At 44.0% G+C, this 18,672-nt stretch overlaps 1 protein-coding gene across 3 annotated transcripts in view; it reads right to left on the reverse strand.

Moving 5' to 3' along the window:
* The window catches only part of CALN1 (calneuron 1), a 476,732-nt gene that overhangs the window by 164,067 nt on the left and 293,993 nt on the right, over positions 1-18,672 (reverse strand). For all 3 annotated transcript variants that reach the window (XM_012640272.1, XM_012640270.1, XM_012640271.1), the window contains exon 4: positions 9,195-9,307. In XM_012640272.1, the coding sequence (XP_012495726.1) occupies positions 9,195-9,307 (113 nt within the window). The remainder of the gene's footprint in view (positions 1-9,194; positions 9,308-18,672) is intronic.

Below are 18,672 nucleotides of genomic sequence, written 5' to 3' on the forward strand. Positions count from 1 at the left end.
ACAACAAGAACAATCACATGATCCTATCATTAGAGATTCAAAAGACATTTGATAACAGCTATCACATATTGATAATTTTAATAAACTATTGGTAAGAGGTTAATTTCCTGATATCAAATATCACCCTTTATAGTTTATTAGTAATAAATAGGTTTCAGTCCATACAAATGGAACTAAGACATATACTGCCGGAAAGGAGGAACAAAATCACTACGATTTGTAGACAAAGCCATGGCAGACATAAGGAACCTAATAAAATCAACTGAAAAATCCATGATGGCTGTTTGTGTCCCCCCAAATTCATATACTGAAACCCTAACCCTGTAATGTGACGGTATTGGGAGGTGGGGCCTTTGGGAGGTAAGGTCGTGAGAGTGACACCATCATGATTAGTGCCCCTATAAAAGGGACCCCAGCGAGCACCCTCGCCCTTTCCACAAGGACACAAGGAAATCGGAGGGCAGTCTGCAACCTGGAAGAGTGTCCTCACCAGAACCTCACCATGCTTCATGCTTCCAGAACTGTAAGAAGTAAGTTTCTGTTGTGAATAAGCTACCTGGTCTATAGGATTAATGTTTTGTTATAGCAGCCCAAACTGACGAGACTCTTGCTAATGAAAGAATTCAGTAAGGTAGCCAGATAAGAGCCCAAATTCCAGAATCACTTTCCACTATACTGGCAGAAAGGGGTTAGAAATATACAATGAAAAATTAAACTCCTATTCGCAATAACAAAAATAGGAAAAATAGAGAGTGGTCCCTGGACAAGACAGCACGGCGCCTGCAGCCCAGTGCCTGGCTGAGACAGGACCAGGAGCTTGGTGAGGAAGACCCGCTAAGCAGAGGGAAGGCTGCTGTGGTGGCCTCCTTCCTTCCGCCCCATCTCCCCACTCCCCACCCACATCTGCCTGGCCGTGTCCGTGAACCTCAGAACTCTGTCTTGTGGCCTGAAGAGCACAGAGACGTGGTCAGAAGATGTCTCTAGGACACCATCCCCGAAGCACAGGAGGCCCCGTCTGCCCTTCAGCAGCCTACCTTTGGTTGCTTCTCGTCCAGGGTTGGAGGGGACTTATTTGCCTGACCCCAGGAGGTCCTCACCAACTACAGCTCCCGCCTTGCTCCCGCAGAACTGTAACAAGTTCAGGCGCAAGATTCTACCCTTGATGCAATCATTCCTAATCACTGTTCCTTTTTCTGCTGTCCTCTTCATTTAGATAACTTTCGATGAAAATTCTACACTGAGCGTCTACAGTGTTCACGTTATACCCTATGTGTTAAATACTTGAGGATAAGTAGATTGACTAAAAGAAAATAAGTTTAAATAAAACTCGGGAAGATTCTATCGGATACAAGAATTAAACCACTGGTGCCAGGACCTTCCTGATAACGTGGCCAGTGATTTTCTCCTCCTCCCACCTGAGATCACTGGTCAGCTCACCTCAGCCACGAATTTAATTTGAGGGGATTTTAAAAATTACTTTTAATTCGTTTTTTCCTGATTATAAAATCAATTCAGACGTTGTACATAAGATGACTGACATTTGGAGCCACGTCTGTGCAATCCTGCCTTGGGCCTCCTGTGGCCTCCACAGCAGGGGACCACACACAGCTTTGGGTTGCAGCTGCCACTCAGTGGCCTCCCATGAGTTCCTTTCCTCCTGGCAGTTGGGGGCTGCAAAGAATTTTGATTTTATGCTTTTATACTATCATATCAACTTTGTGCTCCATTGACCATAACAACGGGCACGTGCATTAGAAACTCTTCAAACACCAATCACTGAAAACAATCGTTTGATAATGTGATTTTGCTAATTTGAGATTTTGTTAACTTTATTGAATAGTAACAGAATAGACCATACAGCCTAATTGTAGAAATTTCACAAAATACAAATAAGGGTAAAGAAAAAATTGCATTTGCCTTTATTCTAGACAATAAGTATTGGCAGAATTATTAGATTTTCTCCAGTTTTTTCTATGAACATAAATGGATATATAATAGATGAATACAAATGAAGATAAATGGATATATAATAGATGTAGAACAGTAATGTAATTATACTGAAAATTCAATCTCTAGCTTGGCTTTCCCATTGACAATAAAGTGAAAATATTATTTGTAATAATTATACAATATTTTATCTTTATAACCACATTTTTCCACCTCTGATTTCATATGATAGATTAGCAGACATAGGAATCTTTTTAATTATAGGATTTAAACATTTAAAATGTTGTAGCAGTATCACCATATTGCTTTCAAAAAAGTTGTACAATTTATGTTTCTACCAGTAGTGTATGAGTTTGCCCATTTTATGTCACTCTTGACACTACTATGTATTATCATATGATTTATTATTTTCCAATCTGATAGGTGACAACTGTTTTCCAATTACTATTTTAATTAACATTTCTTAGGTCTCTGGTGAGGTGGAATTGTTTTAATGTTTATTGGAAGTATCTGTCAGTTGTCTGCTGTTCCTATCCCATTCCTCCATTGTCATGTTAAGAGGTTTCCATATTGCTTTAGAAATGCTCTTTACATATGCTTTACTCTATCGGTTGCCGTATCTTTACCTGTTTGTTAGTTTTTAAAATAATCTTTTATTTAACAGTTTAAGTTAATAGTTTTATTTTTTATTCTTCCATCGCTTTAATAATTAGAAAGTCATTTCCTACACAGAAATTATTTACATTTGGACATGTAATTTCTCCACCTTTTAAAAACAGTTTAAAATGATAGTGTTATATAGACTAAAGTTCCATTACACATATGGATAAATAAAAGAAAAACCCAATTACCAAACCTGGAAGGAAGCCACAGTCAGAACCAGACCAGTAAACCTGACTCAATGTCCTGCCTCAAATGTCTGGGTCATTAAAATCCTGTAACTCAGTGGTTCTCAAACGTGAGTGAGCATCAGAGGTACCTAGAGGGCTTATTGAAACACAGATTGCTGGGCTCTACGCCTGGAGTTTCTGATTCAGTAGGCCTGGGGCGGGGCCCTGGGAATCTGCATTCCTAACAGGTCTCAGGTGATACTGATGCTATGGTCCAGCAGCCACACTTCGAGAACCACTGTTGACAGGGATGCCTTCCCTACTCCATAGTTCACACTCGGTAAAATCACTTTTGGGATTCAAGCATTTGCTGTCAGTCTAACAGGCCTCATGATGGGCATAGCCGCTGAAAGCTATTTAGCTTCCATTAGATGACTAAGAACCAAAGAATGGCAGCTTTGGATCCACGCTCTGATAGAGTGGCACGTTGACAAGGTACTGGCGAGGAGGACAATCCTGCTGGGGCCAGATTTGATGTCTGGAGAGATCTGCCCACTTGAACGTAAGTTACCCTTAAAATAAAAAGTGAATGTCCTGGTGTTTCTACGTCCTGGCCCCATGCAACAAATGCTCCATGTGAATGAAGATGATTTATTCCACTGCATTTGCTTTTCCCTGCAAGTTTGATCAACAGTCAACCTCATGGGACAGGTAATCTCTAGTTTTACAGATGAAGAAACTGTAGACATTAATATATACTTGGCTAGCTGGAGACTGCATTTTCTTTCCTTTAATTTTTCTTTCTGATTATAAAAGTAACACACGCCCACTATGGAGATTTCGGGAAATACAGAAAGATATGATCACCTGTCATCCTACCACACATAAAAAGTCACTGTCAACATTTTGATATATTTCCTTCCAGCTCCTTTATGCATGACACATTTGGGATCATACTACACCCACGGCTTTGTGTAGCATTGTTTATTTCACATATCATGAACATGGAACATTAAGTGCTCTCAACTGCCCATGAGTCTTAAGAATGTTAAGCCAACTTCCCTGCCCATCTCAGCCAGGACCTTGGAGCCAGCATATCAAATGTCCCAGGCAGAAGCCTGGGCCCTGGGCTGGGGAGGACTGGCTTTTGGATCGGAGCATTGACAGACATTGTGCGTCCAGGACCAAAGCAGAAACATGAGACCAGAGCAAGAACTGGGGATGGACTCCTGAGAGCAGCTGCAGGTGTTTCCGTGCACTTGCTGTGTATTCTCCCACCACACCAGGGAAGAGCGGACAGTAGCTCACCTGGGGTTGAATAATCAGAGAGGCACACAGCAAGTCAGTGCGCAACCAGGCCTTGATCTCTGCCAAATCTGGGGGTGGGTGCCCTGTGCACTTTTATGCTAGGATAATTTAGACTCTTGTACATTGCACACAGCTGTGAGATAAACTGGCTATTACAATGACCGGCTTGCATACTGGCTCCCTGGTCTTTGTGTGTGCTCGGGAGAATTGCCTAAATGTCCTGAACACACACAAAGACCAGGGAGCCATTACGGGATTCTTGTTTACTGACCTTTAGCCCTGGCCTCATTCCAAAACAACCAGTGCCATCTGATGAGCAGATCCATTTGCTTACAAAATAGGAATGTGTTTCGTTTCTTAAAGAGAAACTCTAGTGAAGCCTTGATGAATCAGGTTTGATTGTGAATAAGATAAAAATGTAAGCAGAGGATGCCAGCTCCACAGCACCCATTAGATGTTTTCAGCGTCCCTCTGGCCGAGGTGTTTTACGTGAACTGCACAGTCCCAACGGGAAGACACACAAAAGGCTCGGCTCTCGCAGCCAAATGTGGGACTCGTTTGCTGTCTTTCTTCAGAGGAAAAGAGTTTAACAGAAGTGTTGGCTGGCCCCTGGAACTGGCAGAGCTGTTTAATCTCCCACGATCCTCGTCATCATCCTTGCCACTGTTTGCTGTCTGCAACTCCCCACAGAACACGGTTGCACAGTTCTTGAGGCCAAGGAGGAGAAAATGGGAAAGGCTACCGTGGTGAGCTCAAGAAAACATTGTGATACAGCAGCAGGGCTCTCTCCTCTGCCACTGCGCGCATCTACTCTACTGTAAGCCCCTCGTTCTGGGATACAAGTAGGCTTGTGGTGAGCCGTGTGAATGAATGGCGGAACGACGTGCACATGAGGACTGGCCTTCTCAGCAGTTGCAGTCAATCTGCAACACTGAGCAGAAAAGCCACCCCCAGTCCTGAGTCCCAGCCCCCTTCAGTCCCTTCCTTCCCTCTTCTCCACCATGACCTTACACCAAAGTCCTAAGGCTGACTTCACACACAAGTTCACGTCTCTTCCCCAGATATATCACTGCAGTCACAGCAAACACACAGAAACTTGATACAGGAAGGGTAAGACCACAGTGAAAGTTTCACAAGTTATTATTTCCTACATAAGAGAGAAGTTCGGAACTGGCTGCCAAGAACTATGTGAGCTGCACACCCACAGGGCTGAGTACCCTGGGAGGACCAGAGACTCCAGGGCATGACCCTCCGACTCTTCCTTCTCCTCCCTGGGAAGGAAGCCGCATCAGTAGCCAACTACATTCCACCTTCACTGATTCCAATTTCCTGCAAAGAGCCAGGGGCTCAACCTTTGGGACTAGCACTAACTGAAAAATTGCTGTTTTTGCAGAATTCCATTTGATTTTATTTTACCTTTGGCTGTACAGGCTAGAAAGCCAGCAAGGAGAGAGCACTGGAAAACAGATTTAATTAGGAAGATGAGTCTAGTGCCTGGTAAGATGGCCTCTCAGTAAAACAGAAAATAGCCTTGGCCACAGGCTTCCTCTAAGGTAGGAAGAAACTAAAGACGGGGGAAATGAAAGGCTGGGACAGTAATGCAGGGTCAGCAGTGGAAGCGCAGTGACAGACTCTTTACCCTTGGCAGCATAGCCAGCCTCCAAATGGCCCCAGTGGCCCCTGCCTCTTATTCACCAGAGGTTGCCCTCTCCCACACTGAACAGGGATGACCTGTGTAACAAAAGGGTACAGCACAAATGATGGAGATTGACTTCCACAGCTAGGTCATAAAAGACATTGTAGCTTCTACCTTGTGCTCTCCTGGACCATTTGCTTTGAGGGAAGCCAGCCACCATGTCATGAGGACACTCAAGCAGCGCTATGGCGAGCTCCATGGGTGAGGCCCTGAGAGTCCCTGCCAATAGCCAGCATCACCTTGCCAGCCAGGTAAGTCACCTGGAAGCACATCCTCCAGCCCAGGCAAGCTTCCAGATAGTCACAGCCCCAGCCAGCATCTTGACACGAAGGACCCTGAGCCAGAACCACCCAGCTCAGCTGCTTTCAAATTCCTTACCCACAGAAACTATGTGAGACAGTAAAGGTTTGCTATTGTTTCTGTTCTTATACTTCACAGTGATGTATTATACAGCCACAGGTCATGAATATAGACCATCCCAGATGTACCCTTATGTCTGTTTCCATGGGAAACTGGCTTTATCTCCGGTGGGAAACCTTACCAAAGTGTCTTCACCAGGATGGCCTTCTCCCTTCTAGAATATCAGTACCTCCTGATGTCAATATTCCCTGCCCAGATATCCAGCAGCAGAAAGTGACTTTTCTGCTCCACTTCTGTACACTATTTTCAACTACCGTGGCAAAGGAAACAGACACACATGTACATACATGTGTGTACACACACACATACATATCCATATACACGCGTGCACACACACAGAGATTTCTTTTAAACCTAAAAAACCACTTAAGCACTGGGAATCTGAACTTTTCTTCCAGCAAGGACCGCATGCTCTGATGTGTTAAGTGCTATTTTTCATGCTGTGTCTGCATGGGCAGGCAGTCGTGGGCGGGGAGGGAGGGAGCTGGGGAGGCTGATTACTGAGAATTGATAGGTGTTTCTGTTCTCACTTGCTACTCATAAAACCCTGAGCTGGGGTGGGGCACAAGCGGGACAGAGAAGCCACGGCCACCGGTCTGTGCTTTCCAGCATTCGTTTCAGGTCTCAGGATGGAATTTTCCCCCGTTACTCTCTCTCCCCATCCCATTTTTTCACCCTGGGTGAGGAGGAGTGTCTTTGGTAAGACCAAAACACAGAGACTTAGTGAGAAGAACAGCATGTCTGAATTCTGCCAGGAGCACTCTATGTATTGTCAGAAATATTTCCTGGCAGTGTAGATGCTTCGCTGTGATGAAGCTGGAAGACAGGAGACCTTTGGGTGCAGATTAAGTACCTGCAGCTCCTTCCCCTCCAAGAGGAGCGCCGGCAAGAACCTCAGGCTTGGAGGGCCTTGGAGCCTTCTAGGCTAGAGTGGGCCCTGCAGGCAGAAGCCAAAGGTGGAAAGCACGCAGGGCCACAGAGGGACAACACAGAAGGAGGGCGCCAGGGAGGGAAGCAGCAGGCAGATCCAGACTGGACCTCTGCGGGCTGAAAGTTGGCCAGACGGGAATCACAGTTTCTCCATCTTCCTAATTCTGGGCTCATTCCTTATCCCAGCCAGGGGACTCTAAATGTCTGTCCTTCCAAGTGTTAAGGCATAACTGAAGGGTCACATGAGCAGTGAAATAGTCTCATCACGTGGTGCAGGGCCCAGAGATCTTCCAATCCTAACATCAGTTCGAGGAGACGGCATTCCCCCCTGGTGTGCACAGCAGTGTGGCGTTCCAGGGCCCCTGGCCTAAGCTCCCCTGCCCCTGAATGTCCTCTAGGACCGTGTCCTGTCTCTCCGCTCACTCGCATGTATGCAGCTTCCCTTGGGGAGCTCAACCTTGCCTGTGATTTCACCCATCAGCTCTGGGGAATCTCAAATCTGGTTTCTGGTTCTGCCCTTGCTCCAGCCCCAACTGATTTCAGCTGCACCTGGACTTTCCTCCCTGTCCTGGTGGGCTGGCCCGCACCAGACACTCAGCACCTCCAATTTAGTATCCAGCGCCGCAGAGACATCTCTGTTACTGCATGATCTCATTCCTGCCAGTGACAGCAAGTCAGGAACTTTGGGGTCAGCCTCACCTTCTCTCTTTCCTCAGGCCCCAAATCCATCCTGCCAGAGGGTCCTGAAGTCTTTCCCATCAAACTGTCATCTTGACTGTGGTCAACAGCTTTCCTGTGCCCACTGCTCCCGTTCCTTGTCAAACTCACATCACAGCAGGCCTGGAATGCCCTCTTTTCTTGCTTTGCACTTAATCCCACCCATATTTCAGGGTTCAAAGCAAATGTCCCATTCCCTAAAGCCTTATCAGACCCTTTAAGACTATATTTTTCTCTTTTCTTGAACTTCTATTCATTGAAAAAAATCGGTATTGTGAATGTGTGATGTACAGCGTGCTGGGGCTGAGGAGGAAGTCCTGGGCTTCGAGGAGACTACAGTCTAGTGACCATCACACTCATCAATCACTTCTTTGTTTTCTCTCTCTTAATTGTGTTCCCCCAGCCAAATTCTTCAATAGCCAGGTCTGCATCCTAAATGCCTTTTGTCAAACCCATAAGGACTGACAGATTACAGGGCACAGAAGTTCTTACTAGGTATGTGTTGGTTATATGCAAGATGGGTACCAGCATAAGACTGCAGAGACATGCCAGTTGCAATCCTTATCTAGGCTAGAGAAATATCTTTGGCAAAGGAAAAAAAATATCATGAAATTAAAGAAACCATGCTGTGTTTGAATGGTGTTTTACACGTCTAACCGGAAATTCGATTTAATTTGACACTTATTTGACTTAAATTTTTAAAAGAATGATTGATAACCTGTTTCCCGAATTCCACAATCATGAAATAATGTCACATTTTAAGAGTAGAGAACTAATATAAAAATGATTTAGTAGCACTTTAATAATTAGAATGTAGACATTTGGAATCTCCTAAGAGATTTTACGAGACAGAAATAGGAGCTAATTGAGAAGCATTGAATATACCTTCTTAGATAAAACCATTCAGTCCTATTAAGGGCAACAGTATTGACAGCATCCAAACACACGAGGTAACCATGCCATTCTCTCAGCAAAGATCTCCCAGAAATGGGGTCCAAGACAGAACAGGCTCAGAGGACACTAATGTGCCCTTTATAAGTGTCGCAGGAAAAAGACTTTTAAATCAGAAGTGCAGGAATCTCATTTCTCCAAGATGCAAAATTTTTGCTATAAGGAAAAAAACAGGGAGATACTTCACTCCTCCAAACCTTAAATGAGCATAGTTTTGATCCTTTGTTCAGAGGACCTAGTACGGACCTCAACTTAGACATCCAATCCAAGGAACATACGTCACCCCAGCCCAGAAGAATCTTCATGTGCTAAACAGAAGCTCAGGAATTCAGTCAAAGTTAGTCACAGACACATTTTTACTGATAAACTTAATCTTCAAAAATCTTCTTACTCACCTGCCAGAATATGCTATCTATTGTGTTTCCAAGAAAACCATCACGACCTTCTGAAGACACCAGTTTGGGGCCAAGAATTGTCATGAATTCATCGAAATCCACTTGGCCATCCCCTGGAAAGAGAAGATATAAATATAAGTTAAAAAGTAGCTGAAATTGGCTTGCTGTACCCAATGCAATAAACATCTCTATGCTTTTGTCCTTGGTGTGACCTCAATCAATGAAGAGGAGCTGGTGGCATTACTGAACATTGTTCAACATTCTTTAAACACCAAAATTACCATGAGAAACTGGTGATTATTAGTACATCCAATACCAAAAACTCCTAACCATTTGTCAGTATTTCCAACTAGTACCTCCCACTTAACACAGCCACATTGCTCAGCTGTACGTGACAGAAGTGGCAGCTTCACCCCTATCTCTTCCCTCATCCTCATCACCCACACGTAAATTTAGTCATCAGGTCATACTGATTTCACCTCTTAAATATCTGTGGCTGCTGTATCTTCCTTATTATTTCCAATGACTACAGTGGGAAATTGCTTCCAAGAATTAATGTTCCTAGTTATGATTATAATGCTATTAGTAGAATGGCTTTCCTACTTTTATTTCCACACTATCTTCCATGCAGTTCTGAGTTTACTTCCCCAAAAGCAAATCTGATCATGCTCCATAAACTTCAATGGCATCTTTGACCAAAAATAGGGAAACTACCTCAGCATGGCATCCAAGCCTCACTATCTCTTCTGCACCCTTTTGTCCCCTCTTTTGCATAAAATGCAAGTAAAATGCAAGTTCTTGCACAGCTCCATGTCTGTGTACACGCTGTTCCCTCCACCCAGGATGTGTTCCCCGACTTGTCTGCCTGGTGAACACCACCTGGGTCTCTAAGATAGAGCTGAAATGTCAAGTCCTCTTTCGGTTTTTGTTCGTTTGTTTGTTTTTCCAGACCCTTCTTCACCTCACTAGGTGGAGTTGGTCAAACTTCAATGTGAATCTCCTACTAACTTTACGTGCATCTATTATAGAATTAAAACCTTGTGTCCCGGGCGTTGATTTGCTTGCCTGTATCCCAGCTGGACGGTAAGTTCTGCAAGGTCGAAGACCTAGTCTGAAACATCTTTGTATTTCAACACCAAAATAGGTACTCAGTAAACACTTGTAGAGTGAACAAATGATGTCTCTTGCTTGTTCTTTCTTAGTTCAATTCAGCATCTGTTGGATCTTTCCCACTAGACTGACACTAACCAAAAGGTGGATTTGAGCCAACTTAACGGTCAAAAGTCAACGTTGAAGGCATTGTCCGAGCCTCAGTGAATTCTCAGTGTGGCATTCTGTACCCTTGGAACTTCCCAAGAGGGCAGTTCCACCAAGAGCTCACCACGGCCTTATCTTGGCTACAGCCAGTGAAGACAGCCCAAGTGTCTGCACCCGAGAGTTTGCCAAAATGTAGGCACATAAATCAATCCACTCTCAGAGCACATTCACCTTCAGAGAGCATTTGTTCAAAACCTATTTCAAAAAGCCAAGCAGGTGTTATTATCAAGATGTCAATAATTCAGAACAGATAGTTCAGGAATAAGTCCCAGCATAGATAAAACTTCCTAAAGGATTAGGGAGGCATGGCAAGTCTGTGGGAGCAGGGAGATTTAGTCACCAAATGGGGTGAGGCAGCCAGTAGACTATGGAGACAAAATTGATTTATCTCACCATTCAGCAAGATAAAGAAATACAGAATTTCGCTCTCACTGGTAAACATGAGAAAGCTAAATGAAGCAAAAATGAGTTGTCATCTTGCCTTTCAAATTAGCAAATATTTCTTTAAAAAAAATACCATTCAACATGGCAGAGATACAGAGAGATAAGACTTCCTGGTATACTTGTCCTGGAAGCCAACTGGAGGTACCTATCAAGATGCCATCAAATGCTGGTTCCTTTAATCTAGTAACTTCATTTTTTAAGAAAAAAATCAAAACAAGAAAATTATCTTGAATGTAGAACAAGATGTTTGTCGATAGATAGTCAGCCAGTATTTATAAAAGTGAAAAATTGAAATCTGGAGGAAGAGGAGAATGTCCCAGTCTTCCTAGCATTTGACACCTCTGGAAGCCAACTCCATGTGGCCCCAGGTCTTAGACAGACACACTTCTTATGTATGTGCACAGACCTCTGCTCACCCCGACTCACCTCCCCTAGTCATAGCTGGGGCTGGATGGCTAAAATAGTCTCAGACTGGAATATGCGTTCTCAGTAGAAATAGTATCACCCCCAATGTGATGAAAATGGATTCTTAGGGAACAAAAATCTTATTTATCACAATGGTTTGTGGCTCTTCCAGGGCTACAGTACATAAACAGATATACAGTGTATCTGCGCTATTAAAATTTCATGTGGGTAGGGAAACAAGGGAAACACATGTCTTAAAAGCCTCCTTAAAAACAAAAGCAAGAAGGTTAAGAAACACAGATGTCCCAAGTACTACAGTTCTTCTTCCCTTGGCTCTCCCTCCGGAATATTGGTCTGTTAGCAGTGGGGATCATCCTATCTGTCGCCACGATGAGATCTAACGGTTCATAGAGGCTTAGAAGCTAAAGGACTGGATCATTTTTGGCTAAGACATCATGAGACCTTAACTAAAACATGTCCACCAGGCTGGGTCACTTAAGCTCCTGGCCGTGGTGTAGTGGGCACCATTCTCTCCCTCTTGGGAGCCTCATGAGAGATGGGCCGCACTACTAGATGTGGCAAAACCCATGCTTGTCTGCACCAGGAGAATGAGGCTGTCTTTGAACAGCCCACCTTCCAGATAGGAGCAGGGGAGAGACCACCCACCTCTCCAAAGCCTCGCCCCAGGGTGAGGGGATCACAGCAGTATGGAATTGGTGCATTTCAAGGGTCCACACTGAGCTCTGGTCCAAATCATCATAGTACCAGACAGTGCTTACAGATGGTGCACTTGGCTGAGAACTACAGACCAAAAGCTGACAAGCAGAAATGAAGCCTCTGAAATACATCCTGGCCCTGGTGGAGGGAGCAGCTTATTCACCAGCTAAAACCCTTGGCCAGAGAGGCAGTGCTGGGGTGGGGCACTCAGGATGTTGTGGGTAGTGCCAACAGTGGCGCGAGGATATGCATGGCTTAGCGGAAGAGATCTAGACCATGGGAGAATTTGCTTCTAGCCATTTAGGAGAGGGCATTTAGAACCCCAGATTCTTTCATTGGTCAAATATTATTTCCCCCCTGTGCTACTGTTATGTATAACAGGACATACATATTTGGTCTTTGTCACCATTTCCTGACACACAGTTCATAAAACACTTGTTAAGTGCCTATGTGACAGGAGTGCAAGATAAAGAGCATCTTTTGTTCAAATATTTGGTCTTTGACCCCAGGTCCTCACATAGAACTGCTAAATCCCTTGGAATTTCCTGGTTGATAGGAGGATCTTTTGTTCTAATGAGGTATCTCTCAGTGGGTTCCTGGGCCAGGACTGGTCACCAGAAAGATCAAACTATGATTAGAAGCTTGGAAATATCAGGTCCATGTTTCATCCTCCAGGGAGGGAAAAGGAGCTGAAGATTGGATTAATAATCGATCAAGCCCACACGATGAAGCCACCGTAGTAACCCAAAGCATGGGGTTCGGAGAGCTTCCGGGTTGGGGGATGCATGGAGGTGTGCCCAGAGTGGGCACGGAAGCTCCATGCCCCTTCCCCAAACCTCACCCTGTGCATTTCTTCCGTCTGGCTGTTCCTGAGTGGTATCCTTTGTAGTAAATGAGTAATAGATGGTAGAGCGCTGTCCTGAGTTCCGTGGGTTGTTCTAGCAAACGGCTGAACCCGAGGAGGGAGCCTCTTGACTTATGGGCGGAAGCACAGGTGACAGCCTGGACTTCCAACTGTCGTACTAAGTGGGGCAGTCTGGGGAACTGAGCCCTTAACCTGTGGGATCCAATGCCAACTCCAGGCAGAGAGTAACAGAACTTCATCTGATTATAAGACAGCCCAGTGAGTGTTTGCAGAGAAGTGGGGAATTGCTCAGTGAGGGAGAAAAGCCCACACTTTGGTCACCAGAAGTATTGAGTGTTGCGAGTGAGAGCACTGGGAAATATTATAGTGGTTTTCTTTTTGCTCATACTCCCTTTTGTAAACTGTCATTGAGCAAAGGGGGACTGCTCCCAGCCCGTAGCTGGAGGACTATTCAGGGCAGGCCGCCACTTCTCTCTGCCTCTTTCACGATATTTCTTGGCTCTGGTCCTGAGAATGTGAGGACAAAGTGCATTTCTGCAGACCTTGGGAAGCCTGATGAAGACCTCTTCCTAGCACACAGCTCGACACCAGCCCTACTGGTGACATAAAAGTTCTATTCAGATTTAGACTGAGCAAAGGGCCTCTGCAGCAGACCCTAATTTAGCAGATAAACAGGGCTGGGAACACCTCAAAAGTTATCAGCGTTGTCCCAGAAGTCCAGCCCCTACACCCCACCCCTCACCCCTCACCCCATCCATCCTGGGGAACTGAGACAAATAGAATCTCAGAGGTAGGTTTTACACTAAGTCCCTCAACCTAAAATCCATTCCCAGGCTGTGGCAAGGTCTGATAAATCTGATGACGATAGTAATATTAATATTTACTGAGCACTCACAATATGGTAGACATTATTTAAAGAAATTTCCATATACGAATTCATTTAAGTCTTCCAGCAGCCCATTTCACTGATGAGAACACTGAGGCGTGTAGACTGGGCTGGTGGCATGCGCCTCTAATCCCAGATGCTCGAGAGGCTGAGGCAGGAGGATTGCTTGAGCTCAGGAGTTGGAGATCAGCCTGGGCAACATAGTAAGACCCTTGTCCCCAAAACAAACAAATAAACAAAAAACAACAAAAACAAAACATAAAAGTAAACCGAGGCACAGAGAGGTTAGGTAGCTTTCAGAAGCTTACACAGGGAGCAGGGCTGGGATTCTAGCCCCACCAGTCTGCCTGTGCTTTTGTGGCCTTTCAGTCCAGTCACTGATGCAATCTGTCTGAAACACTCTCAGCCATACCCCCAGCACCTCTCGGGAGGGGAGAGGGTGCTACAGCTGCCTGGCACACAAAGGCAAACTGAAATCAAAACTGCTCTCTGTGGTCTAGCTGCTGGGTCTCAGAGAAGCTGCTGGAGACCTTTATTAATCATTTAAGACAGTGATAATAAGTAATAGGAAATACTTATTTAACATGTGCCATGTGCCAGGCACTGAGCTCAGGGCTTTACATGAATTACCTTGTTTAATTCCACCTCAAAACTATGACTAGGTTTTTCCCTTCCACATTGTACTGGTGAGAAAACTTAGGCAAGAAGAGGTTAAAAGTAACTGGATCAAGGCCTCTAAGCCAGTCTGTAGCAGAGAGGGGCTGATATTAACGCCCACACTGCACCTCCTCCCCTCCACGTCTCAGACCCCAGCACTCAGTCCTGGAGTAGTTCAAATGAGGGTTATAGTGTGTTTTCTCATCTGGGCATTCAGGAACAAATTTAGTGGGAAATTGGAAGAGACGGCCTTTAAGAGCTTTAATGCAAATGACAATTCACTAAAAGCCAGAAGCTCACCCCAAATCACCACTTTGCTTGCTTGCAATCAGGGTCTCAGTAATTCTCCATGGGTGGTCAATTCCAGGAGACCCAGGTCTTTCATGCAGAACTTTCCATGCTTCTGAAACCTCTCCCACCAAAAACTAATTGGCCTGATGAATGAGCCCTGCCCAGGCCCCGCAGGGTCACTTCAAACTGCTATTACAGATCCACAAGCCCCTAAAGACAAAAGAGGACGTCTTTCCAGACCTGCCACCTCGCACGGAGTGTAGAAGGATTCTAAGTGCAAAACCTTCATTTGGTTAAATTGTTTTGTGAATCTTGAACGAGCAAGTAACTACAGAAAGCAAGAATGGAATTCACTCCTATCACACCTCATTTTCCCTTCTCCAGCTTCCAAATATCATGATCCACTTAGCAAGAAGTACAGGAAGCTAACCTGCTAAGGACCGCATCTTGTTGCTTCCCACTGCTCTGCGAGTCAAAGTAATGAACTTGAACTAGGGCAGGAAGCTCCAGGAGGGCCAGGGCTGTGCCACATTCATTAAGACCAACCAGCCGAAATTTGCACTAAGAGGTAAAATAATAATAAAAATCACTGCACAATAAAAGGAAAGGACTCTACAGCAGAAATAGGTAGGCTTTGAAGGGTAACAAGAAGGCAGTTTAAGAGGAAGAAAAAATATCTGTCTCAGACTCCATTCAAATCAGTCAACTAAATCCCAAAAGTGTGCCTAGAAAAGGAGCAGGTGAGTGGACGATGTTCTGTGGGGCAATGAAAGGATGCACAAGGCACAGGCTTAGCCTCCGGGAGCTCACAGTCCATTCCCCAAGACAGGAGCAAGTGAGTGCAGTAACTGACCCAAAAGCATAGTGCTAAGGTGAGACACAGCGCGACCAACCTCCCTTCACACTGGACTGAGGATCACTGTAGGAAGAGAGCAGGACGAGACAGGCTCGGAAGGACGGGGCAGGCTGAGGGGCTTGTCCCTGATGCAGAGTCGGGGCAAAGTGCCCAAGCCTGTGTGGTGTGAGAGCATCACCACTTTGCTCACCAGAGATCAGTCTGGGGACCGTGCACAGGCTGGACTGGCGGGAGCAGAGCTGGCCCGGGAAGGGGTCTTAGGTAAGAGGGTAGGAAAGGCAGCCAGGGCAGAACCTGGATCCACGGGAAGGGCATTTCAGGTGGAACTGACAAGACTCAGCAATGGACAGGGAGGGCAGGAAGGGGAGCAGGCAAGAGTGACTCTGAGAGTTTGGGTTTGGGATACTGAGGGAACCATGGAGCTAATTAGGAAGAATGGAGAAGTCAGGAGGGCACACTGGGGAAACGCTGGTTTTGAGGTAGCAGCAGGAGGGTGATGGTGGCGGAGGGTGTCAGGGAGCGCTTAACAGCTAAATGTGGATTTCAAAGTCTCCAAGGATCCATGGGAAGTTCTCTAAGCTCTTCAAGATAGATTCTCAAAGGCAAGGTGCAGAACTGTATAATAGTATGCTACAATTATGAATTAATACCTTTTGCAACAATCTGGATGGAACTGGAGACCATTCTTCTAAGTGAAATATCTCAAGAATGGAAAACCAAACACCACAGGTACCCCCTATTAAATTGGAACTAACCGATAAGCACACATATGCACAGAGGAAAGTAAAACTCAGAGGAAATCAACCAGGGGTAAGGGGGGAGGAGGGGTGGGGAAAAAACCAACTCATGGGTACTATGAACACTATTTGGGTGATGGGCACACCTGTAGCCAGGACTCAAGCATTATAAAAATGATCCATGTAACCTAAAACATTTGTACTCCCTTAATATTTTTAAATAAAAATATAAATAAAAAATAAAAGGGGGTCAAAGAGAATATATTCCTATTTGCTTGAATAAATATTTTTATAAAAATATCTGGAAGTGTACCCATCCCCAAAAAATTCATAATAGCAGTTTATTCATGGGCAAGTCTGGGCACGTGGGGTACAGGAATGGGAGACAGTCTTCTCATGACAATTTTTTTATTTTTTTACATATTGTGGTAAAATATACAAAAATTTATATGGTAATACAAAATTTACCATCTTAACCATTTTTAGGTGTCCAGTTCTATGGTATTAAATACATTCATAATGCTGGCAACCACCATCCGTCTCCAGCATTCTTTTCTTTTTGTAAAACTGAAACTCAGTACCCATGAAACAATAGCTTCGAACTCCTCCTTTCCCAGAGGCCTGGCAAGCCCCATCCCACTTTCTGTCTCTGACTGTGACTACTCTTAAATATCTCATACAAGTGGGATCATGCACTATTGGTCTTTTTGTGTCTGGCTGATTTCACTTAGCATAATGTCCTCTAGGTTCATCCAGGTTGTAGCACGTGTCAGGATTTCCTTCCTTTTTTAGACTGGCTGATAAGGAGGTGCTTCCTTCTGTCATTTTTATTTTTTTCATTTTTCTATTTTTTTCCTATATGCCTTGTACTTTTTTGTCCCTTATTTCCTACATTACTGCCTTCTTTTGTGTTTAATCAATTTTTTGTAGTGAAAAATTTAAATTCCTTTCTCATTTCCTTTTTGTATAGGTTTTGTATCATTTTCTCTGTAGTTATCATGGCGATTACATTTAATATGCTAAAGTTATATACTCTAATTGAGATATACACCAGCTTAACTACAATAACATACAAAAATACCGCTCCTTCTCATCTTGTCCCCACTCTTTTCGGTTGTTGATGCCACAAAACTGTATCTTTCTACATTATTTAGCCAAAACCATAAACTAATAATTTTAAAAATGCATGAGCCTCTTAAATTTTGTAGAAAACAAAATGCAGAGTTACAAACGAATGTTCCAATAATGCTAGCTTTTATAATTGCCCATGTACTTACATTACTGTGATCTTTATTTCTTTGTGTGGCTTCACGTTACTGTTTGTCTGGTATCCTTTCGTTTCACCCTGAAGGACTCCCTTTAACATTTCTTACAGGGCAAGTATAGTGACAACAAACTCTCTCAGCTTTTGTTTATCTGGGAATGTCTTCTCTCTCATTCTTGAAGGACAGTTTTGCTGGATACTGGATTCTTGGTTGACAGGATTTTTCTTTTATCACTTTCAATATATCATCCCATGGTCTTCCGGCCTCTAAAGTTTCTGATGAGAAATCTACTGAGAATCTGATTGAGGCTCTCATATGTGATGAAATGCTTCTTCTCTCTTTCTCTGCTTTCAAGACTCTCTCTGTCTTTGCTTTTGAAAGTTTGATTATAGTGTGTCTTGGTGTGGCTCTCTTTGAGTTCATCTTATCTGGAGTTTGTTGTGCTACTTGGATGTTTCATCAAATTTAGGAAGTGTTCAGCCATTATTTCTTCAAATATTCTCTCTGTCCCTTTCTCTCTCTCTTCTAATCTGGGACCCCCACACAGGTATGTTGGTCTTCTTGATGGTGTCCCACAGATCCCTTAGGCTTTTTTTGCTTTCCTTCAATTATTTTTTTTTTCAGTTCTTCAGTCTTGATAATTTCCTTTGTTCCATCTTCAAGTTTACTGATTCTTTCTTCTGCCTGCTCAACTCTGCCTATGAACCCTCTAGTGAATTTTTCATTTCAGTTATTGTACTTTTCAGCTCCAGAATTTCTTTTTGATTTTGTTTTAGGTTTTCTCTTTATTGATATTTCCATTTTCTTCAAATTGTTCTCTTGACTTGCTCTATGTCTTTCTTTTAGTCTTTGTCTATTAGACCTGCCACTGGGTCTTTTTCAGGAATAATTTATTCAAGTTCACTTATTTTTTCCTTTGAATGGACCATACTTTCAAAGACATGGCTTATGCCTTATATACATACTATTTTTTGCCAGAAACTGCATATTTGAATCTAATAATGTGGTAACTCTAGGAATCAGATTCTCCCCCTTCCA

This window comes from Propithecus coquereli, unplaced genomic scaffold, assembly GCF_000956105.1.
Source record: "Propithecus coquereli isolate 6110/MARCELLA unplaced genomic scaffold, Pcoq_1.0 Scaffold150, whole genome shotgun sequence".
NCBI classification, from domain to species: domain Eukaryota; kingdom Metazoa; phylum Chordata; class Mammalia; order Primates; family Indriidae; genus Propithecus; species Propithecus coquereli.